Consider the following 25533-nt stretch of genomic DNA (forward strand, 5'->3'; position numbering starts at 1 on the left):
TTTAGTTAAAATTAGCGCTCGTAGCAGGGTTACGATTACATCGTAGGGACATTGGTTAAAAATCGTTACTGGTATAATTCCTTTAACTCCGCGAAAATAGTTTTTAATAGACGAAAAGGGATGTAATCTCAGCTCCCACGCAACTGAGACCCAAATTTTTATTTCAAAAAAAAATTTTTTTTTATCAATTTACAATGATTTGGAGCCTGAGTTACAGATCAACATCTGAAAGTGGAAGAAAAATTTTGCTTTTTTTGGTATCAATAGGTTCTTTAGGTTAGCTTAGGCCTAGCCTTAGTGGTGGCCAAAAAAGCGTCAAGAGAAAGTGAATTTTTTTTGTATGCTGACTCTTGCCAGAGTTGCTCTGAAAGTTTCAGGCAAATTGGCTGGGATTTACTGGGGCTTAAGGAGTAAAATCGGAAGATTGGTATATAAAGAAGATATAAAGACATTTGAGTCATACATGGCATGGAGTTCCAAAGTCATAACAATATGGGATTTCAAAGTCACTCATGGTTAGTTTTAGTCAAATCTAACAGGAATTGCACTTTTTAGAAATCAAAAAGTCATTACAGAAGGTTAGCATATAAGAGGGAAGGACTTGCATTTATTCGCTTGGACTTTAAAGGTAATGTGTATATATTTTTAACTTTTTTTTTACATTTCAAAATAAACAAAAATTAAGAGTAAAATTGAAATTTTACTGTGAGAACCACACATTTCTAAATTTTTCTTATTGTCGCCTCTATGGGCAACTCTATCAAAATTTTAAAATCTTCTTATCCAATTCCCAAAAAAAGAACTTAGCTGATCCCATCACAACTACATATAACTTTGCCCTTAAATTTTTAGCACATTGTTTATAAATATAAGTATAAGGAAATTGTAATATTGAAAAAGAACAAGTTATATAAAAGCTTATCAAACTAAAAACAAAATATAAATCATTAAAAATAAAATACAAATGAATTAGAGATAATTTTAACAAAAAATAAAAATATTTTATATAATAAAAAATAAGCATAAGTGAAAAAAACATTACAGCAAAATTAAAGACCTTGGTTGTTTTTTGCAAGGTAGTACTAAAAACTAACGCTTAGTGCTTAACAATTAATGATCATACATGAAAAAAAGCTTAGCTTTTGTGTGTTTTGTTGTTGTTATTTCTATACAACTAATAATAATTATGGTTAGATTTTGTGTGTGTGTGTGTGTGTGTGTTTCTTGTTTTGATTTCATTTAAATTAGATTTAAATTTCATTTAGTAATAAAATTAAATATTTTCGAAACAGTTTAAGACCTCTAGATTCAAAATCTTTCAAAATTCTGCTGTATAAGTAAGGGCTAATTGGAATTTACACAAAAAGCAAAAACTAGTAACAAATTAAAAACATATTTTACAAAAATTTTAAGAAGAGAACTCTTGAAAACTTTCTACAAGCCCTTCAAGTCCTGCGACAATGGATAAAAAATAAATAAAAACCAATCAAAGGAAATCAATGGTAACACCAACTTATAAAAAAAATGCCAATAGGTTTCAATTGCAGAAACTCTTTCAAATAAAATTCTATCATAAAATAACTAATTTTACTAATTTTAAATAGACGATAAGGTATTTAAAAAAAAAAAAAACATTGTTAATGAATATCAATAGAAAATGTTACACTTTATACATGGAAAAATAATCGTTTAAAGATTTACATTACAGAAAATATTCGTTTCTTCTTGGAAAACCAAACATCACGTTCACCAGCAAGAATGCTCACACCTCTAGTCCCAGTTAAACTTAGAGTCCTGCTCATTGTTAAAAATATTCTCATTGTGATGTCGAAATTTTGTAAAATTTTGAATACCGCACTCAAAGGCCAAAAGCTACACCCTACAAATTCCCCCTAATCCAAACAACTCCCTCCATTTCTTTCTCTGTTTTCCTTTTACGTTTAGAATTCTTTTAAACTACCACCACGCCTTAGTTTGGCCAAGCGTCGAAAACTGCCTCCCATGGTGGGTGTACCAGGTACCATGCCCAAATTTGGCGAGCCCGTTAGTGAGGAACAGGCATTGCGATCTCGTATAACAAAAGAACCTCGAAATCTAACACGGCTACGACGTTCTGGTGTGGTTTGTAAGGACATGGGTGGCTGCAAAAATATGGAAGATGCTGAAGCTGCTGCTGCATTTGGTCCAGGTGTTGAATATGAAGGTGTGGCCTTGCCATGCCACACATACTCCCGAGATTATAACTTTTTCTCCCAGATCACAATGTGGGCATCGTTTGAGTTGGCAATCAAAGGCGATGAGGCTCCCGAGCTCAAGGAGCCCGATGAGGAGGATGATTTGTGCCCTGGCGAATTGCTGTTGCTGTACCAGACATGGCGCCAATAGCCTCTGCCTCCGGTCAAGGTGATTATGGTGCGGGGTCCATCAGCCTGTTGTTGCTGCTGTTGTTTGGCGGTTTGTTTCTGTTTGCGTTTCAGAGTAGCTGTGGCCGCCGGTGGTGGTGTGGTGCTGGTCACAGCTCCCGCAGCTGCTGCTGCTGCCCCCTGCTGTTTATTTTGCTGCAGTTGCATCAATTTGAAGCCGTCATCAGACTTGGGTGTACTGTGAGTATAATGCAAATCGGTCATTAGGCCATTCTCGGATATGTTTCCCAAGTCACTGCCATTGCCCGAAGTTTTATGACTGGCACTGGAGCTGTTGCGTGAAACCGAGCGGCCTCCAAAGAAACGTATGCCCATGCTCTCTTCACTGCCCGAGGAAGTGTAAAGACTTGATGACTTTGAGTCCACTGACCAATTGGATAGATCCAAGGATCTGGGCCGCGAGGCCTTCATGCGCAGACGTCTATCCAAGGTGGTAACACGACCCGGTATGGCTGCCAATTCGGGATCTGATCTACGCATACCCTCATACATCATATCCATGAGGTTGCCCTGATTACCCTCTTCGGCATCGTAGTCTTCTTTGACGAAAATCAGTTTTCCATACAGGCCATATACATCACAATAGCCATGTTCGGTGTGGGACAAGGTACTGGTATTGGAGTTCATTCCGGATTGGAAGTAGCCCGCAGAGCCCAAGCCTCTGGGCAGAGTTTTGGACATGCGTGCCGACTCGGATGATAAGTCACGGAAACGCTTGCGATGGAAAGCTGGTGAGTTGGCCAGAGAGGCTCGTATCTTGGCGGAGAAACTTTGGTCCAAGGAATTCTGTTTATCCAATTTGGAGCAGCGTGGCGAGGATGTAGTCGAGTCTGCAGCATCAATACTAAGCTCCCTCAACATAATGGCCGAAGGGGAAGCAGAGCCTGAACCCGTTTCCTCTTTACTTAAATCGCGTCTCAATATCACCGATGTTTCATCTAAATCAGCTTCGGTGAGTTTTTTGGGATCTGCATCTATGGCAGGCAACTGTAAATCATCGCCCATGCTGGGAACCGCCGCTGCTGGTTCTGGGGCCGCACTCAAAGCCAAGGGAGCCGCCGCCGTAGCAGCTGGAGGCTTGTAACTGGGATACACTTTGGGCACCAAAGGCAAGAGGAAGGTAATGGGTCCAAAATGGGCATGACAAGACATGCTAATGCCCCCACTAATAATAGGTACACCCTCAAGACGTGGCAAAGGTATGGTCACAGCAATGCCCACATTGGTGCCCACCCATAACAAACCCTTGCAGGCCATTAGGGCCGTCACGTAAATGGCACTGTTATTGACTGCCTGCTCCTTTTTGCCATCACTGCGCAAAACACTCGAGGCTATATTGATATCCTGCAAATGCTTGAAGGTCTCAGTGTGATATAGACACAGCATGGTTGAGTTTTTCAAAGAAATCCATAGACCAATGCCCGAATGGGCCATCAGATTGACTTGCTGATTTGAACCATGATGGACTTCGAAGCTTCTTTGGATCTCCCCATTTAAGGCATTCAAGACATAGACACGATTGGCACAAGCCGCATAGATATTCATGTTGATGGGCAAGATACTGGGCACCGGCAGACCGGAATCGCCCATTAGCACCACCTGAGGATCTTTGAGCATCCAAACGCCATCGTAGGCGCGACGATAGATTAACACCGTGGCATTGGATAATGCCACATAGACGGTGTCAAAGTGATAGAGTATGCGCATTACCACTCCCTGGACATTGCAACAATTCAATTGCTCCTCCTGTTCGGGATTCTTGGCCGAGTATATGAGTAATTTCTTGGTATCAGTGCCCATCCATATGAGATCGCCCAAAAGGCTGCTGACATCTTCGCGAGTCTTGCAGTTCTCGAGGCCCTTTACAAATTCCATGGCTGTCACTTGGGTTTCGGCCAGCTCAAAGGTGCCCACATCGCGTAAGTTGCCAGCCTGTTGGTGATGCTGCGAGTAAACAGTGATGTGTGATGTACTGATGTTGGTGGTGCAGACCCAGAGATAGTTCTGTTGCTTGTGACGGCGACGAGCATTGCCACTGAGTTTAGAGTCATTAGCGATGCTGTAATAACATCCACAGCGAACCTAAAAGGGAGGCAGGAACAGAGATTAGTCAAATGTCAAGTGCAGCTAGTGCATAGGGGGAAAACGGAATGAGGAAATTAGGGACAGGCCATTTTAATTGAATTTCCTTGCTCTCGTTGATACTTACCTCCGTTTGATGCTGTGACTTATGCACCGGCATCGCTTTAACAAACAATGGCATCTTATTCGACTGCCTCTGCACCAGCTGCATCTGTTGCTGTTCATAGGCTGGTGTACTGGTGGCACATGGCTCCGCCGATGTCGTCTCCCAGGCTGGCGAATTGTTTATGTCCAAGGCCAGCTGAGCCAATCGCAACTCGGTTATCCACTCCTTTTTCACATTGGGATTCAGCGTTTGGAATGTGAATGTCTCCTCCTTGCCATTCTTGGAGCGTGCTACCAATTGCAAACAGCATGAGTCAACCCAGGCCATTTCCTCGTTTTTGCGCTGTATCGAACTCTGTATGGAGTTCATTAGATTTCGGGTTAAATTGCAATTCAGCTCCTTGTAGGTACCCTTGAGGCTGCCAACCAAATCGTTGATACGCGACACAACCTCATAGTCGTACATGAGAGTGGACATCTCATTGCAGAGGTTGTCAGCACCATTGGTAAGTAAAGCTGCGGGTGAATTATCGAAAGCGGGATTTTGATATCCCGTCATGGCTGAAGGTGAGGATGTGTTGGCGGGTAAGGTATTGGTTTGGTAATTGTTGCATGAACTGCTGTTCGATTTAAGACTTCCGCCTCGATTGAGACCTAAAATGTAAAGGCGAAAGAAAACATGACATTTTATATGAAACTGAGAAATCAAGAGTTTTATTAGAGGGCAGAATTAGGTCCAAAACTCGTGAAATAAATTATAAGAGTAAAAATAAAATTTGTCTAAATTTTAGCACACATTCCTAAAAAATCCTTATTTTGTGAAGAAAAAAAAAACATGAAAATAAAGCATAGGAGCAAGTTATACCATCGCGGGATAATCGTAGCGACGATATAAAACTTCCTGAATTCGCAGAAGTTTATATCGGATGCCTGAGTAAGCACTTGAGGTCGAGTGTGAGATCCTATTGCTAGGGGCGCAGTGTTGGTTTGACGGCACTCTGCTATTGTCATCTGGTAGTTCATGCCCAACGGATGACCGACCAGACCGACCCAGAGACCGAGTTCTGCTTTGGGCTGCCTACCATAACATGTTTTTGCTGGCGGAAATCCGAAAGCGTGAGATGGTCAATGCGATTACTTCGAGTGTGAAAATCTTTGCGGAGCAACTTGGCCTGTGAACGGGTTACAAGGACGGCAAAAATACCGTCGCCCAGCACGGTATAATTATGGATAGGGTTCACTTTCTTATGGAAAGCTCAGCTAAGAGCTACCGAGAGCATCTACAGGTTGTGGATAGTGAGACGCTCCGCAAGTATGCTTTAGTAGCTTCAAATGCAGTCGCGCACTATCAGCATTTACGATTGGAGAGTCTCTGTTGGAAGTCGGTCGGCATCAGTTCATACTTCAGTACTAAGTGCCTATGATGCTTGATAAGACAAGCGAGTCATTGGCCCCTTGAAATAATTAATGACCATCACGTTCCCGCAGAGGAACTACACAGAAAAATTAATTGCTTCAATAATTTTTTAATAGAATCGGATTTTTTTTTTTTTAAATACGATGCTGAAGGTCTTGAGAGAAGCCGTTGTCCAAAATTTCTGTCAAATTGGATGAGAATTGCGCCCTCTAGAGACTTAAGAAGTCAAGATCCCAGATCGGTTTTTACGGCAGCTATAACAGGTTATGTACCGATTTGCGTTATACTAAGCACAGTTGTTGGAAGTCATAACAAAAGATCTCATACAAAATTTCAGTCAAATAGGATAAGAATTGCGCCCTCTAGCGCCTCAAGAAGTCAAGATCCAAAATCGGTTTATATGGCAACTATACCTGGTTATGAGCCGATTTTAACCATACTTAGCACAGTTGTTGGAATTGACAGCACAACACCACGTGCAAAATTGCATCCAAATCGGACGAGAGGCTCAAGAAATCAACACCCAAGATCGGTTTATATGGCAGCAATATCAAAACATTGACCGATTTGGCCCATTTACAATCCCAACCGACCCACACTACTAAAAAGTATTTGTGCAAAATTTTAAGCGCCTAGCTTTACTCCTTCGAAAGTTAGCGTGCTTCGACAGACAGACGAATGGATGACGATCAAAAATATATATACTTTATGGGGTCTCAGATGCATATGTTGCAAACAGAATGACGCAATTAGTATACCCCCATCCTATGGTGGAGGGTATAAAAATGCGAGCTAGCTTAGCCACATTTCGAAATGAAATGTATACCAATCGGTAGCTTCTTTACGGTAATATTCCACAAATTAAAATCCTCTCTTCCGACAAGATTTCTAAAAAAGTGCCTAAAGTAATCAAAACAAGTAACAGGCAAACATAAAAAAATAGCATAAAAATTTTTTTTCAGCAGATTTTTGTGTTTAAAACTGCAGTGTAGCTAATCGAAATGTTTGCTAATACAGCAGCCCTAAGTTTGCTGAAACAGCAGTAATGACTACTTTCCCATTTTCAGCAGACAAAAACTTTTGTTTTAACTAGAATGTTTGCTGTTTTGAATAACAAATTTGGTTGAATAATCAATTTGATTGTCAGGAGTGATCATGGACCCAAACATAAACCTCAAATTCATGTTCCAGGAGTTTAACATATGTTAACCATGTTACATCTAAATCGAGGGTGCGCCTTTACATCAAATTAAACGACTAATTGAATGTTTCAGAAATTTCAATAATTTTTTTAATAGAATCAATTAAAAAGGTAATTGAAAAGTTTCAAAATTTTCAATAATTTTTCTAATGGGATCAATTAAAAAATTAATTGCAAATTTAATAAATTTTCTATCATCTTTTAATTGATTATGCAATTTTTTAAATAGAAAATATTTTTCAATCACCTTTTTCAAAAACTGTAATTGATATTATCATTTCCGTGATTAAGGCGGTTTCAATTAAAAAAATAATTAGATCAATTAATTTCGTGACTGAAACCGATTTTTATTTTTTTTCGTGTGTATAGACCGGAATAACCCAGCTCACCTCGAGTCCTATGGATCGGAACGACCCATCTCACCTTGGGGAGCTTGACCAAACCATCACATGAGAATATGTGATTACAACAACAATAACAAAGGCGAAAATCTCATGGGGAGTAACGGATCGCGATAAAACGATGCATATACTGAGGGTAAGTAAAAAGAAGGCTAGTTTGGCTTTCGTCATTTCTGAAGTATAAAAAGTGAAAGCGTTTGTAGGACATCTGGGAACGACGAAAAAACGTTTTTGCATTTCCTTTGTTCGGCGGCCATCACGTAACGAGGCTTAGATTTTGATATGATGACAAACTTGAGTCGATTTAGGGGATGAAATTTATGTTTTCGAGTTAACTTTGAGGCAACTGTGGCTCAGAGGTATGTCCACCTATGACACTTAACGCTTTGGTTCGAATTCTGGCAAGAATATCAGATCAATTTTCAGCAGAGGTTACCCTTCCTAATGCTGGCGGCATTTGCGATTTATCTTTTTGATGGGTTTCATTTAGTGAACCTTGAACCATTGAAAATCTAAAATTTTCAAAATCTTTAAAATTAATCATAAATCTTATAAATAAAAATCAATTTGTGTTTGTTTGTAGGTTTGTTTGTGTGTTCCTTATAGACTCAGAAACGGCTGAACCGATTTTCTTGAAATTTTCAGACGGTGCATAATGATCCCGTGGTGAAAATAGGGTACTAAATTTTTTGATATCTGGAGCCTCTCCCTTACCCTAATTTTCAGAAACGCCAAATCTCGGAGATGGGAAGTGCGATTTAAGCGAAATTTTGTGTGCTCTCATATAGTACCCTAAAAATAAAAAGTTGGTATCTAAATCACGGATGGGGTACCTAGGGGGGCCGCCCCACCCAAAACCTACTAAACATATATTTAGACCACCACGACAATATGGGACTCAAATGAAAGGTATTTAGGATAAGAAAACGTATCTGATATCCAATTGTTGGGCCACGTGTTAGGGGGACCACCCCAACCCCCAAAACACCCTTAAATCGGACATATTTACCGACCATGTCAATATGGGACTCAAATGAAAGATATTTACAAGTAGAATACGAATCTAACATTCAAATATGGGACCAAGTTTCTAGGAGTCCACCCTTCCCAAAAACACCCCCAAACAGGACTTATTTACTGACCACGGGAATATGGGGCTTAAATAAAAGGTATTTGAGTGTAGAATTCGAATCTGATATCCAAATATGGGACCAAGTGCCGCCTCTCCCCAAAAATACCCCCAAGGAGTAAAGCCCGAATCTGATATCAATACTCGGGAAAAGTGTCTATGGGGCCACCCCACCCCCACAACACTACCTAAATAGGAAGTATTTGCTGACTATTGCAATATGAGGCTCAAATATGAGAGTTTTTAGGGTAGAAAACGAATTCGATGCATATTTTCAAGGCCAACTCACTGAGTGGCCGCCCATCCCCCAAAACACCCCGCAAGCCGGTCATATTTGCCGGGTATGGAAATATGGGGCTCAAATTAAAGGTATTTGGGAGTAGACCACGTATCTGATATCAATGTTAGGGACCAACCGTTTAGGGGACGTCCCACCACCATAACAACCCCCAAATAGGACGTATTTGCTCACCAAGGCAATTTGGGTCTTAAAGAGAGAGGAACTAAATATTTATAGTTTTTAGGGCCAATACCCCAAACCAAACATATGTGCTGACTTTTGCAATTAGGAGTTTAAATGAAATTAGAAAACGAATTTGATATCCAATTTTGAGGCCAATGGCAATATGGAGTTCAAATAAATGATATATAGATATAAGAGAATAGAGCACGTTGATGATATATTTTCCGGGCTTAGTGTTTGGGGGACCACCCCAAAACACCCATAAATCGGGCATATTTACCGACCATGGCAGTGTGGAACATAAATGAAAGGTATTGGGAGGTAGAGCAAGAATTTATACCCACTTTTGGCCCAAATTTTCTGGGGGTCTACCCCTTTTTCAAAATACTCCACAAACAGCAATTTTTTTACTGGCCATCGCAATGTGGGCTCAAATAAAGGTAGTTGGGAGAAGAATACGAATTTGATATTCAAATGTAGGACCATGTATTTTGGGCATTGCCCCTTCCCCAAAACACCCCCCTAAAGGGTAAAAATTTTTCGCCCCTGCCAATATGTGGCTCAAATGAAATGTATTTGAGATTAAAAAACGAATTTGAGAACAAAGAGCACGATGCTGATATTTTTTCAGGGCCAAGTGTCCGGGGGACCTCCTCCCCCCCGAAAACACTCCTAAATCAGATATCATGAGAATATCGGGCTGAAATAAAGTATTTTAAGAATGGAGTACACCTTACATCCAAACTTAAATTCGTAAACCAATAAAGATCATATGGGATTCAGATAAAGGCACTTATATTGTTAAACTGTTAGTCAAGCGATATACCATCTACGTAGCATGGTATTTCACTAAAAGCTCTTTAATTGTCGATAATAAATATTCCAAGGAAAATTTTGTTCCATATAAAGTAAAAGAAGGCGCAGCGAAGCGGGCCCGGGTCAGCTAGTTTATCATAAAAATAAAATTTCCGGAAATTATTAAATTTCAATAAAATAAATAAAATTTTAATAATATTCTAAAAAAAAAGACCAAACTAAAAAACATAAACAAATATGGTTATTACAAATAAGAAATATTTCTTCATAACTTTCTCTTCAACTTGAATTTTCCTTTCATTTCGAAGTTTGTCTTGGCTTCAAAAAAGGAACTGAGATTGCGTTACTTAATGGTTACATCTTTAGCGCACAAAACCTCCATGTTCAAATCGAATTTAACTATGAAAATTTCCGCATTAACAATAATAATTTTACAGTTGTTTTGTTGGTTTGCTGGTTTTCGATGATTATCTATTTAGGAAGTTTGTTTTCGTTTCTACTCTTCATGTCATAGCATCCAGAGACAGATGGATCCTATAAGGATAAATGGATAGATGGACAGACAAGCGGACGGACAGACGGACGGACGGACAACCAAGCAGACGTCTGAAAAATGTTTCTAAACAATAAATTTTCTGACATACAATCGCTTCGTGTCTCTTTTGACTATTGCAAAACAGCAATAATATTAATATTATTAAGTATTATGTGTTTAAAGAGCTTTAAGGAAATCAAAACAAAAAAACTTATTCACTCCAAATAGACCTGCATTGGTGAATTTTTATTGTTACTCATGAAGTTGAAGTTTTTCCTATTTTTCAACTAGGAACGCAAAAACAACCATTGCAACAATAAATGGTTTGAATTTAGCTTAGTTTACTTGTTTCTGTTACAAACAAACAAACAATCAAAATAAACCATAAAAATTCACTTTATTATCTCTTTAGCAATTTATTACATCCGAAGCGGAAACCATACCCTTTTTCCCAACAAACCATTACAAAAATCGCCAAGAAAAAAAAAACAGCAACCAAACTCACATCACAATCTAAAGTTACCGTTTTTTTTGCACAATTGTTTGCAAGTTTGATCTTCTACTCCAAGTCTAACTGGGGGTGAGTTGAGGATATCTATTGAATTGAAATACAATAATTATGATTATTGCCAAATTGCATAAATCAACAAATTAACATGAAAACTTTATTTTGAAACCTAAGCAACTTGACGAACATGAAGCCAGCCATAGCAAGATAGACATTACAGAAAGTCATTGGGTGATGTTTCTGCCCAACGTCAACAATAATGGACGAGTTTAGTGAAAATACTCCAAAAAAAAAAAAAATTTTATCCAATGTCTGAGTGCTGCCACAAACACACTACGTACACTCAAAAATTATTAAAAACAAGTAAGAGCGTGCTAAGTTCGGCCGGACGGAAACTTATACACCCTCCACCATGGATCGCATTTGTCGAGTTCTATGCGCGGTATCTCTTTTTAGGCAAACAAAGAATAATGAATAAGAACTGTTATGCCATTGGAGCTATATCAAGTTATAGTCCGATTCGGACCATAAATGAATGCTAAACATTGTGTAATATTTCAGGTCATTCGGATAAGAATTGCGGCTTGTAGGGGCTCAAGAAGCAAAATCGGTATATCGGTTTATATGGGAGCTGTATCAAGCTATTGATCGATTTAGACCATATTAGACACGTATGTTGAAGGCCATGAGAGAAGCCGTTGTACAAAATGTCTGCCAAATCGTATGAGAATTGCGCCCTCTAGAGGCTCAAGAAGTCAAGATCCCAGATCGGTTTATATGGCAGCTATATAAGGTTATGTAGTGGTGGAATAGTATGCGGTGTTAGAAAAGATCTTCAAACAAAAGGAGTTGATTATAGTTTCGTGAAAGAAAACCATTTAAATATGATTAAAATAAGCACACTGGAATCATGTTTTACGTTCGTTCCTGTTTATATACGTGGAGAGAATTGGGCCTGTGATTTTGAGGCGATGAGAGAAATATTTGAAAAAATAGATGACGGACATATAATATTAGCAGGGGATGTTAATGTACGAATTGGTAACCTCCAACAAAATCTTGAAAGCGGTCTGGAAACTGAGTTCACAGCGGGAATGGAAACCAGGCGCTCAAAAGACTCAATTGTAAATGCAAAAGGAAAACAATATATGGAATTCTGTGAGGATAATGGACTGTTAATTCTAAATGGCAGAACCGAAGGAGACGAAGAGGGGCATTACACGTATGTGAGCAAAAATGGCAGTTCGGTTAACGATTTAGCAGCAATATCATATTATGGACTGAAAATGATTAAAAAATTCGAAGTTGAAGAAAAAGTTTGGTCTGATCATTTTCCACTAAAAATAGAAATTAAATTAAATAAAATCGATATCAATGCAAAGCCATTAAATTTACCGCCAAAACTTATTTGGAAAAAGGCAACAACTGAGCGATACCAGAACAGCTTGAATCAAAACCTTCTTTTAGCTATAAATGGGAATGGTATAGACAATCTATCAGATTTGTCCAATTTAATTCAGAAGTCGGTCGTAATAACAAATAAACAAAATACATGCAACAAATACAAAGCAGACTGGTACAACAGTCGATGTGAGAGGGCAAGAAAAAAAATCATTTGAATGCCTCAATAAGTTCAGGAGAAGTAGCACTCTACAAGACAAAGAAACTTATCTGAATGCGGTTAAGACGTACAAGAAAACATGTAAAGAAAGGAAATTGGAGTATGCCAGAGAGTTAGAAGCTAAAATCTGCAACACCACAGATGTAAAACAATGGTGGATACTTGCAAAACAGATAAGAGGACAAAAACATAAAATCGGTAGCAGTATTTCTGCTGAGGATTTTAAGATATATTTCAATATGCTATTAAATAAACCACAGTTTGCAAATAACATTGAATATGCCGTACTGAAAAGAACAAATATTGAACTGGATAGAGAAATAGATGTACGTGAAATTCAAGATGTTTTAAACGAAACGAAAGAAAATAAGGCGCCAGGAATGGACAGGGTGCCGTATGAGTTTTTGAAATATTCATCACATCAATTTCTTACAGAGCTAGCACGTCAATATAATCGAATTTATGAATCAGGACAGCTAGATAACATCATGCAAGAGTCGGTAATATTTCCTATATACAAAAAGGGCGATATAAACACCCCAAGTAATTATAGAGGCATCTCTTTTATGAATACAATGGCCAAGATTTTTATGGGAATTGTAAATAATAGACTAAAGAAATGGATTAGTGATTATAATATATTAAAAGAATTTCAAGCAGGCTTTAGACCAGGATACTCAACCGTAGACAATGTTTACAACCTGGCATCAATCGTCCACTGCAAGTTATCTGAAAGAAAGAAAGTGTACGCATTTTTCGTCGATTTTTCAGCCGCATTTGATATGGTACCCAGGCAACTTTTAATCTATAAATTGCATGAAATCGGAATCTCAACAAAGATGGTTTATTTAATACAAAACATATACCAAAACACTAAATCGGTAGTTTGGACTGGAGATAATGTATCGCAACATTTTAATACTTATACAGGAGTTAGACAAGGGTGTTTGCTGTCGCCTTTACTGTTCACTCTGTATTTAAATGATATACACGACTGGTTGGAAGGAGGGTTAGTGCTAGACGAAATAAATATTCGGGTACTACTGTACGCTGATGACATCGTCATACTAGCTGATGATATTGAAGTATTTCGAAAAATGATATGGAATTTAGAAAACTATTGTAGTAGATGGAATATGGTGGTAAATTTGCAAAAATCCAAGATAATGGTGTTTCGAAATGGAGGACGGTTATCTTCAAGGGAGAGATGGAAATACCTCAATGAAGAAATTGAAGTGGTGAACGAATACTGCTACCTTGGAGTCCTGCTAACTCCAAAAATGAGTTTTACTAAGCATGCAGAACAAAGAAACAAACGAGCGAAGATTTGTATAAACGCAGCTTGGGAAAATCTGATCAATAACTCAAATGTATCCCTTATATCGAAATGGAAAATTTTCCAGAGTGTGTGCAAAACCACACAGTCATATGCAGCCCAGGTGTGGGGGTACAACTGGTTTGAAGAAGTAGATGAACTACAAAGGTACTTTTTGAAAAAGGTTTTAAAGCAACCAAAACATATACCAAATTATATATTATCTTTAGAGACCGATGTACCTGACAACCACTTTTACACATTGAAACTACATATGGATTATATATATAAAACTTTATTCCTTTACGATAATAACAGACTCCCGCATAAGCTTTCTATAAAAATATGGAACAAACAAATTTTCTGGGCCTTGGCACTGAAATCTTGGTCCGAAAGCACTAACGTTCCAATTGAAAATCTATTCAGAACAGCGCAAGATTGGTCTACAACCACAACTATACTTGTAAATAATCTCAAAAGGAAAAGCTATACAGAGAAAATAGATAGAGCAAGAGCAAGTGAAAGCAGATTTTATCGTTTTTTGAATCCAGAAATCGGGATTGAATACATGCAAGATGTTTGGAAACTGGACAAAATTGCTATTATAATGAAAACAAGGGCAGATGTACTTCCACTGAATGGAAACGTTTTTAGAAACGCAGCGAGACACCAATGTACATTGTGTAACTTGAGAGAAGTCGAAAACTTGCAACATTTCATAGCCAGATGTCCAGTATTACAAGAATTTAGGGTACGGCATTTTGGAACTGCCTATCTAGATGATGTACAGCTAATACAAATTTTAAATGGAACTTTTTATTGTGGGTGGGATGGATTATATAATTATGTTAGCAATGCTTTGAGATATCGGAACTACATAAATCGAGAACAATTTTGAAAAAAAAAAAAAAAAAAAAAAAAAAAAAAAAAAAAAAAGAATATGTAAATTTTTTCCTTAACTTTACACTTTATAAAATTTTACGTTAACTTTATGGCTTATAAAATGTATATATCTAAACGTAATGTTACGCAAACATACTAAATTTAGCTATTTAACAGCACAAATTAAAACAAATATGGTATTGACAGACAACTATTTAAAGTTATTGTCATTAACTAATTACATTTACATTTTGTTATCTTAATCAAACAGTATATAGAAATTTGAATTGTAATGTTTAAAGAAAACAAAATAAAATCTAAATCTAAATCTATAAGGTTATGTACCGATTTATTTCGGCCATACTTAGCACAGTCATTGAGTCATAACAAAATACCTCATGCAAAATTTTAGCCAAATCGGCTAAGAATTACGCCGTCTAGAGGCTCAAGAAGTCAAGACCCAAGATCGGTTTATATGGCAGCTATATCAAAACATGGACCTATATGAATCATACTTAGCGCAGTTGTTGAAAGTGATACCAAAACACCACGTGCAGAACTTCAGTCAAATCGGACGAGAATTGCGTTCTCTAGAGGCTCAAGAAGTCAAGACCCAAGATCGGTTTATATGGCAAAACAATAACAATAACCAATTTTGCCCATTTACAATCGCAACCGACCTAATAGAAAGTATTTGTGCAAATTTTCAAGCACTTAGCTTTACTCCTTCGAAAGTTTGCGTGCTTTCGACAGACAGACGGACGGACAAAGCTAGATCGACTTAAAATGTCATGACGATCAAGAATATATGTACTTCATGGGGCCTCAGATGCATATTTTTAGGTGTTACAAACAGAATGACGATATTAGTATACCCTAATCCTATGGTGGAGGGTATAAAAATAAACAAACATAAACGCCCTAAGTTCACTAAGTTCCTTCCACCTTAGGTTAGGTTTGGTTAGAGTGGCAGTCTTTAAATCGACTCATTTAGAAAAATTTAATCCATTGTGATACCACAATAGCTTCAGACCAAAACCTCTGGTGGGAATTGAACCCACGACAATTTTACCTAATTCGGTTAAAAATATACGTCAACAAAGGAGACAAAATATTTTTTTTAATTTTAAATAATGGTTGTCGGAGTTCATAAATGTGATTTTTTTTAAATTCCTAAGCAATTTTGGCATTCCAGAGCGTTTAATCATTGAATAAATATGTTGCATTCTTCCTCTTTTAGTTTGGTCATTCAGATTGAATGATGACACCATATGTTTTAATAAACGGCGACAGTAAGCGGCGATAAGATTAGCCGCTTAGCTTATCGGGATAGCTTTTTTCTTCATTTCAAACTAAACGAGAAAATCCGCTTAATATTAAACACGCCTAATATTTCGATAAATTACGAAAGGGTAAAAAGTGCACTCATACAGGGTCTAAAAGGTACCCAGGGAGGGCATAAAAAGTACAGGGTAAAAAAAATTCTTAGACAAAGGAATCCGATGATTCATTGACTCTGCGCCAGAAGAGTTTTAGGGACGGTGATTGTCTGCGTCAGACTCAGTTGTTAACGTTTATCCTGAGAAGACTCCTGTTCAGTACGAATACGATGATAGATCATTATAAGGATCCACGCCTCGTAGATAGAACAACTGAAATGAGTCTGGTACACGAAATTTAAATAGAACTAGAACCCTTCTACATTGAGGAACGTGAGAAGAAGGTTCTTAAATATTGGTAAATATGCAGAAGAGGTATAGGGGCGAAATGAGAAATTAATAACCTGCTGGTCCACTGACTCTACGAAAGTGAGGTAAGGGCGAATCTGACATACGCAGCGATTGCATTGTACTGTGTATTGTGGAACGAGATGAAGAGAAGGCTTCTTGTCGACTTGACATAAGTGGGTCTATGAGAACCACGCCAACTAAGACGAGAGTCCTATAGGCAACTGAATGGGTGGATCGTTTTTCGGGCGGGGGTTTGAAGACCCTGGAGATGTTATTAGTGGTGAGCCATGTTCAATTGGAACTGCTAAGGAGATGCAAAAAAAAACATCTTCATGTCATAAGGAAGGCTATCAGGATTTGTGGGTCAAGAGATGAAGGAAATAAAGCGGCTGACAACCTAGTCAGAAGTGGATGGTTGATGAATGCTGAACCACTGAATCATTGAATTCATCCCTTTGCTGGCTCATTGGTGCGATAGGAGCTGTCTCTAACACCATGACGTGAATTGCTGCTGTAGATTGTGGAGTGGAAAAAGCTAGGGTAGTTTACTGAAGAATACGACAGTTGTCTTAGTATTCAGGAAGCATGAGCTTGGAATACTGATAGGGAGTTCTGACTGGTCATTGCAATGCCAGGTCTTTGACGTTGCGCTAGATAAAGAGGGGATTTTATGGTAATGAGCAGTGTTGCCGTTTCTGGTAGGTTCCTACCTAATTTTATAGATTTGTGTTCTTAACCTCAATGATAAGGGGTCTCCTTTTTATAGCCGAGTCCGAACGGCGTGCCGCAGTGCGACACCTCTTTGGGGAGAAGTTTTACATGGCATAGTACTTCACAAATGTTGTCAGCATTAGGAGGGGAAAACCACCGTTGAAAATTTTTTTCTGATGGTCCCGTCAGGATTCGAAACCGGGCGTTCGGCGTCATAGGCGGACATGCTAACCTCTGCGCTACGGTGGCCTCCAAAAGTTCTTAAACTTTTTGTCGTTTCTGTCTATTCACTTAGATTGCAGAATAAAACCATGAATTTCGAGGAGCCAAATACTTTTACAAGGGGTCTGCAACTGCAACAAATTTCAGGAAAAAAGGTGAATGTTCTGATATTGACTGTAACTGGTATGAGTGTTGAGGGATTTCTTTCAAATTTCATAAATTCTAGGTAAGAAATGAGGCTTTTGAACGTTCAATACCTTCAATCGAAAAACAGGGCTTTATGGCAGCTGCATACAAATATGGTCAGACCTGGTCCATACTTTGATGTTGAGGGGTCCAACCAACTCACTGTAACGGCAAAAATGGGTAGTAAAATCACATTTCTTGGCTCAACCCCTTCAACCGAGAGATCGCTTCTTCCCAACTCGGCACGGTTGTGCATTAAAATCGTGAAAAAATACGACTTCTATAAACTCAAGATTTCTTATCAGGAAAGGGTGCTTTATGATGATATAGGGCATCTTTGAACTTTAAGATGTAGAGTGATTTCAACAAACAGATGGACGGACATGTAAATCAATCCCATGGCAGCCGGTTGTATGTACCGGATTGACCCGATGAATTCCTTCATCGGCAAGGGCTGCCGCCTCAGTGTACCACACACTGCTACAACAACAACAACAACATGTAAAAATCGTCTATGAACATGTATAAATTAATGTGCTGCAAATGGAATGACCAAATAGGTAACTTTTCGAACATTTGGTAGGTTTTGGTCGGATTTGGTAGGATTTTTCTTAAATTTTGATGGGAAATAATATTCTTGAGTGGCAACACTGTTAATGAGTATACCGTCGATACCGACGGTTGCCCGCGACTGTAGTTGCGGCTACTCCGTATAGAGAATTCCACTTTCCACAACCTGACACCGCACCCAATAGCTACTAGCTAAGCATCTCGTGATAACGATGAACACCACACAGATCGTAGCTCAAAGTTCCAGCCTGTGCGCTTCTCATGGTTATTACATGTCGGGTGTACCTTTTGTGTCACTGCAATGTAATTGTGGGGAGAAGGCACAGAATTATGAGTGAATATTTCCCTTCGTGTTTGGATTCTCTCCATGCGTGTAGTTCACTTGTCGATATGGATTACTGCAGGTACTGGGTGGCTGGAAAAAACAATCACTGCTGAAGCCGGTCCACATGACTTCCATTGCACAGTGGGAAAATATCGGAAAATAGTAAAAAATATGCCGTGTGAGAACGGGTAGAGATATATCTTTGAAATTTGAAAAGTTTAGAGCTGAGGTGTTAGCGAGAATGTGTGCAGGTTGTCGTATTTTTTTTACAAAAATCCCCAAAATAGGCCTTTTGGGCAAAGATGGTTTCAAAATCGGTATTTTTAGTGAACTTGCTGTGGAGGCTGCAAATATTGTTAGGTGGAAAAAATTTTGTGCACGGGTTTAGAAGACATTTGGAGTAAAAACCAGTAAGGAAAGGCAAAAGTCGGGCGGAGCCGACTATATAATGCTCTGCACCTACCCTACAATTATAAATTCGGGCAATATATATTTGAGAGCTATATCCAAATCTACACTGGTGCTATATTCAAATCTGAACCGATTTTTATGAAATCTTGCAGATATGTTAAGATCAGTAACAAAACAGTCCGTGCCAAATTTGGTGCAGATCGGTTGAAAATTGTAGCTACTATGGCCATTTAAGTGGAAATCGGGCGGTACATATATATAGGAGCTATATCTAAATCTGGACCGATTTTTACCAAAATCAATAGCGTTCGTCATTTGCAAAATTTCGTGATGATTGGACAACAAATACGACCTGCACTTTGATTACAAGAATACATGGACTCACAGACGGAAATGGCTAAATGAAATCAGAAAGTGATTCTGAGTCGATCGGTATACTTATAAATGGGTCTAGCTCTTCTCTTTCTTAGCGTTGCAAACAAATGCATAAACTTATAATACCCTGTACCACAGTGGTGGTGTGGATTGAAGAGGCTGACAAAAGTTTGGCAAATATTCTGTGGATAGATCTGAACCGCAAAAAAAGTGTAGAATACTGAGGAAGAAACTGAAGGAGATTGGTACGATTTGTTCAGCATCTATACGGGTAACATAGGATTACAAGTTAGAAGTGTGCAAAGCCTGTGGGCACTACGACGAGACTTTGGAAAACTTTTTATGCAAATACCATGATTGGGCCAGTGCAAACTCCCTCCGATTGGTGTCGAACATTATACTAAATTTTAACTATCTGTGGAGCGTTGAATGGAAGAGTATTTTGGAATATGCCAGTTTTAATTAAAATCAAAAATTTTTCATTGAAATCGGATGAAATCAGCACGATGTGCCCTTAAGAAGTAAAATCAGGAGATCGGTTTCTATGGGATCTACATTGAAAAGTGGATATATTGGGTTGCCCAAAAAGTAATTGCGGATTTTTCATATAGTCGACGTTGACAAATTTTTTCACAGCTTGTGACTCTGTAATTGCATTCTTTCTTCTGTCAGTTATCAGCTGTTACGTTTAGCTTGCTTTAGAAAAAAAGTGTAAAAAAAGTATATTTGATTAAAGTTCATTCTGAGTTTTATTAAAAATGCATTTACTTTCTTTTAAAAAATCCGCAATTACTTTTTGGGCAACCCAATACATATGTCTACCATACATGACTAACTGAGCTCACTTTCTCTCGAAGCAGAAGGATATTTGATGTGCTCTCAAAAACCAATATTGGAAGGAAGATATACAAATATGAGCTCATACCGGAAATTTCTCCCATATGCCACAGATACATTAGGTGCTATTACAATACAATATTGCAAATATTATGGAAATCGAATCAAAACTATTTACAACTTTTGTGGTCTTAAGAAGTACAATCGCAAGATCGATTTTTATGGGAGCTATAAAACGATAAAGTCCGATATAGACTACTTTCGAACCGGCCTATGGACAAAAATCATATCTGTACCATTAAGGTAGGTTCGATGATGATGGTGGATGACACAGTATCGGGGTTCGAATCCTAGCGAAAACATCAGAAAAAAATTGTCAGCGCTGGTTATGTCTTTTTGGCATATTTGTGGGATCAAAGCCAAACTTGAATCGGACAACCCTCATTATTGTCAGAGAAGTCTTCCCTAAAGGCAATTTTGGGGGAAAAATATCATTTGAAAATTTCGATGTGCTGCCAACGCAATAGCAAAGTTAATGCCCATGGCAATGCGTACAAAAACTGAAGTCTATTTGATATTTATGTTATTTTTGGCAAATATTTTTCTAAATGTAAAAAGACAACCGCAGTGAAAACAATACTCTTAACTTTTTTTGTTGCCCAAAAATAATAAATTTTTTTTTACTCCGAGTTCACAAACTTGTTGATTATGTTTGATTTTGGCCATTCCGTGGGCCAAATGCCGCCCCACTACCATTAATGGTTGTCTGCTATCCAATAAAAACCAAGAAAAACTTTGGCCAACAAAAACATCCACAAAGTCTGCTCTGATATTTGATTCCAATACATTTTTGGACAATACCCTCATTGCAGACAGACACGAGGCAATGGTCTTTGATGATTTTGTTGTTTTATTGACATTGTTTGTCCCCATCTACTTTGGAGGCGATCTAAAAGTAAATCACAGTCAATGTATAATGCCATAGATTTTTTCAGTTTAACAAAGTTTTCTTAGTATAAGGCGGGGGGAGAAATAAGCATGGATGTAGGGTTTCTATCAAACCCCCAATGTTTTATTAGCTGATTTTGTAAAAATATATTGTTTGGGTGTTTGCTGGCTTAAAACGCAATTTGGGAAATGGATGTCAAAGAATTTTCAAAGAAAAAAAGATTTGTCAAAGTTGAGAATGATAAGAAAAAGTTGAGGATAAACTTTTTCAAGGATGCAGAATGATAGGTAAAGAAAACTCCTTCTGGCTCAATAAATTGTAAATAGTTGAGCATGTCCTTAAATCATAGTTAGGAAAAGGCCAACCCAACTCTATTTTTCTGCATTTTCAAAAATTCAAAAGTACACCCTCGTATTTTTAGAGTAATAAAAAATACAAAAAAAAAAGTTTCCAGATCATCATTATGATGACCATAACATAGGATTTCATGCCGATCATATACAAACATTTACTGAGTTCCAGCCTCTCTAAACAAAGAGCGGCTAGCAAAAAACAAAAAGCTCCCACCATTCATATCAGTCAAGCATTAGTAAGTGGCTTTTGAACATTCAAACCATTTCATATGGCATTCGTCCATCATTTGGCTATGGCGAATTCAATGAGAGTTTGTTTTTTATAATTTTTTGTTTTGGAGGAGTCCATGCGCAGGCTCATGTTTTTAGCATTAGCATGACTGACCAAGCTGATCGATAGCAAAACTACGCAACAACATGACGACCATTGAAAATGTGATATGTCTGCCTAAATGTTCGTCCGTCCTGGCGAACTGTAGGAGTAAAATATCATAAAAAAGTTTACATTACGTTTATGTTTTTTTTTTTGCCAGACTCTCATCGTAGTTTGGCACTATGAATTTTCAAATGATGTCTTAGTCGTCATCTTTTGGGGTCCAAAATACGTTTGCGATTTTCTTTCCCAACAACTTGGTGGATTATTTGTGATTGAAACGATTTTTCTCTTTTTGTTTGTTTGTATGCCATGGATGGAGGGTATTTAACATCACGCAATTCATTAGAAAGAAAGTCAAACGAGGTGGAAAGAAATGGTTGAGATATTAAAAGTAATTTTGTGTAGTTTTTTTCTTCTTCTTCATCATCATCATCGTCATCTCTGGTCCATAGAAAATGTTGGAAATTTCACTCTCATTATAAAGAAGTCATTGACATATGCATGCATGCCGTGGTCTTAGGTGTAGTCCAAATTATAGGTGATTCTCATCGATTTGTTAGAAATTGCTCTTATTTTAACATATTTTTGAAAGAATGTGAAATTTAATTTGATCAATTTTTATTAGAAATTAAAACAAAAAAGTGAAATTTTCAAACAATACTTGTGCAGACTTTAAAGGCTATTAGAATTTAAATTTTTTTGTGTTTCCGTTGGGTGTTTTCCTTTTTGGCAATGATTAACCAAAAAGTAAAAAAAAACTTTAAATAAATTGGCAAAGCAACTTTTAGCGGTTTCGGGTTTAGCCCACTCTTTCAGTCAACGATTTGTGCCATAAGAATTACCACAATTAACATCATGAGGAGTAATCTTCAAATAGTATGGCAGCGCTCCAGAATTGCCATCGCTAAGATATCTCAGAGTATTCGAATGGTCGTCATAACCGAGCACTACGTGATCAGATTTAAGAGTCTGCTGGAGCATAGACTCTCTCCCTAGGAGATAGGGTTCTTCTGAAAACTTGGGGGACCTTGCAAATATACCTCTTGGGGGTGTCCTATTTTATATCGACCGGACCACCCGTTCATTAATACCCACATCGTAGGGATATAAACAAGCATACATATGGAGAGTAGATACTAATGTGGTTTTGGGCTAATGATCCTCCGGGGTTGCAGATAAAAGGAAATGTACTTGATTACGCGAGTACCACCTATAGTTATTTATATGAGGCAGACGCTATGCATTGGTCCAATATTGACAATCAAGCGAACTCATCTTAAAGGGTAACTAACCATTCAACCAGCTTGACCACATGACAGAAGTCCTAAAGTGCTAGCTTAACGACCTAGATTGGTGACCATTTCACTTGAAGACCTTAGGTTTATTGTGTTGACCCGAAGAGAAAAGAATGGCACAGATAGAGTTTCACCGCAATACGTTGTTAAACAGTAGAAGGAAAATAGAAGGGAACGCGAATATGTGAAACGAAGGAAGCTCAGCGGATCTCATCCGTGAGATTTTTCTTCAGTCAGCCATTTAAGACTTCTAGAGTAGTTCATAATGACGAGAGGACTGTGTGTCTGGAATAAGGTTTTCATCCATAATCATGCGCCTTCTCCCCGGAATTGCAGCACAGTGCCACAATAGACGCATAACCGTCCCCAAACCTTCCTTCAATAAATGTGAAACAATGTCTCTCTCTGTGTCAAGCTCGATGTTAAAGACCTGACGTCATTAGTTGCTTAAGGTTCCGCCTCCTCAACCCCAGTATAAGTGACGTCCTGTTCTGTGAAAAAATTAATCCCTGACGAGAAGACTATGTGCCTGGAAAAAGGTTTTCATCTATAATCCTGTGCTTTCTCTTTGGAATTGCAGCACAGTGTCACAATAGGCGCGTACCCGTTTCCAATCTTTCCTTCAATGAATGTGAAACAAACCTAGTTGAAGTATGTCTCTCTTTGTGTCAAGTGCGATGTCAAAGACTTGACTTTATTAGTAGCTTGAGGTTACTGTTCCTCAGCCCCAGTATAAGTGACTTCCTGTTCTGTGAAAAATGAGTTCCTGTCCCATTTACACATTCATCGTAGAAAATTTCATTGAAATTCGGTCTATAGAGAAAATTTGTCTATAGAGAAAATTTCATTGAAATTTGGTCTCAAGAAAAAATTTTATTCAAATTTTGTCTTTATAGAAAATTTTATAGAAATTTTGTCTTTAGAGAAAATTTCATAGAACATATCATTGAAAGTTTGTCTTAAGCTTGAGGTTACGCTTACTCAGCCCTAGTATAAGTGACGTTTTGTTCTGTGAAAAAATGAATCCGTGTCCCATTTGCGCATTCACCGAAAAAAGCATTTAACCTACCCCATCTATCCTGAGTTAACTAATACAGTAGCATGATTATCACTCATTAGTGATCCATTCCTGGCTAGCTCGACAGCGATTGTCTGATCGAGGCGACTTTTGCATTGAAATTGTCTTTAGGATTTTAAGAATCACGAAGATCTATGTCCGTGTAAAAAGCTACACTCGTTTATAAGCCTAAATAACTCCAAATTACAAACTCAATGAGCACTCCAGTCCAAGAGGCCCCATTCAAACACCATCTATTCGTATATATAGATGATCCAAGGAAGACAGGAATGCCACCAGCTCAGAATGTCCAAGCCGACAAGAACGACCTCCGGTACATAGTCCATTACACTGTAAATACCCTTCCACCACGCACCATCACCTGCCCCCAACAACTTCTTTGGAGCCCTCCTATCTGCTTATTTCCCTACACTTTCTCGCTCAATTCGTTGAGGCCACATCCAACCATAGCTAGATGACGGACTAGACATCCAGAGGTTTCACGTGTACTTAAAGGTGCACCGTTGTTGTTATTGTAGCTACATTTCATGTGGAGGTAGCGATCCTCGTAAAACTCCTAAAGGTGAGTAAGTTCGTTTCGATGTGTAGGATCGATTGCTTCGGGAACGTGATGGCCATTGGTTGGCGCCAACAATCTCGCCTTGTCATATCGAGCATCATAGACACTCAGTATTTAAGCAAGAGCTGGTGCCGCCCGGCCTCTCACTGAGGCTCTCCGCTCGATACCTCTAATAGTCCGCGACTGCAATTGCAGCTTCTCCGTATAAGAAGCATTCCACTACCTACCCGCAACCTGTGGACGCGCTCGGTAGCTCTCAGCTAAGCTTCACGTGATAACATATGATCACCACACAGATAGGAGCTCAAAGTTCCAGCCTTTTTGGTGTTCATAATTATCCAGTGCCGGGAAGGTGCACCGTCTCTGGCCCAAGCTGTCAACACTTATCTATCGAGATGCGACAGGAGTAGAGAGCATTAAGTCCTATTTTGGTGATTTCCTCGATGTTCAATATCCAGTTTAGTCTCTAGACTATAAAAAATTACCTGGTACATGCCCTCTTTAATTTTTTTTTTTTTTTTAAATAAAATTTCATTGAAATTTTGTCTTTAGAGAAAATTTCATACAAATTTTGTCTTTAGAGAAAATTTCATACAAATTTTGTCTTTAGAGAAAATTTCATACAAATTTTGTCTTTAGAGAAAATTTCATACAAATT

General features: G+C 38.2%; 1 protein-coding gene across 1 annotated transcript in view; it reads right to left on the reverse strand.

The window, feature by feature from the left end:
* Positions 1 to 1914: 1914 nt before the first annotated feature.
* The window catches only part of LOC106089060 (rho guanine nucleotide exchange factor 10), a 44332-nt gene continuing 20713 nt past the window's right edge, over positions 1915 to 25533 (reverse strand). The window contains exons 5-6 of the mRNA XM_013254815.2: positions 4633 to 5264; positions 1915 to 4505 (exon numbers count right to left, since the gene is read on the reverse strand). Coding sequence (XP_013110269.2) covers positions 2238 to 4505; positions 4633 to 5264 — 2900 coding nt within the window. The 3' untranslated portion in view covers positions 1915 to 2237. The remainder of the gene's footprint in view (positions 4506 to 4632; positions 5265 to 25533) is intronic.

Source organism: Stomoxys calcitrans, chromosome 4, assembly GCF_963082655.1.
Source record: "Stomoxys calcitrans chromosome 4, idStoCalc2.1, whole genome shotgun sequence".
Classification (NCBI taxonomy): Eukaryota; Metazoa; Arthropoda; class Insecta; order Diptera; family Muscidae; genus Stomoxys; species Stomoxys calcitrans.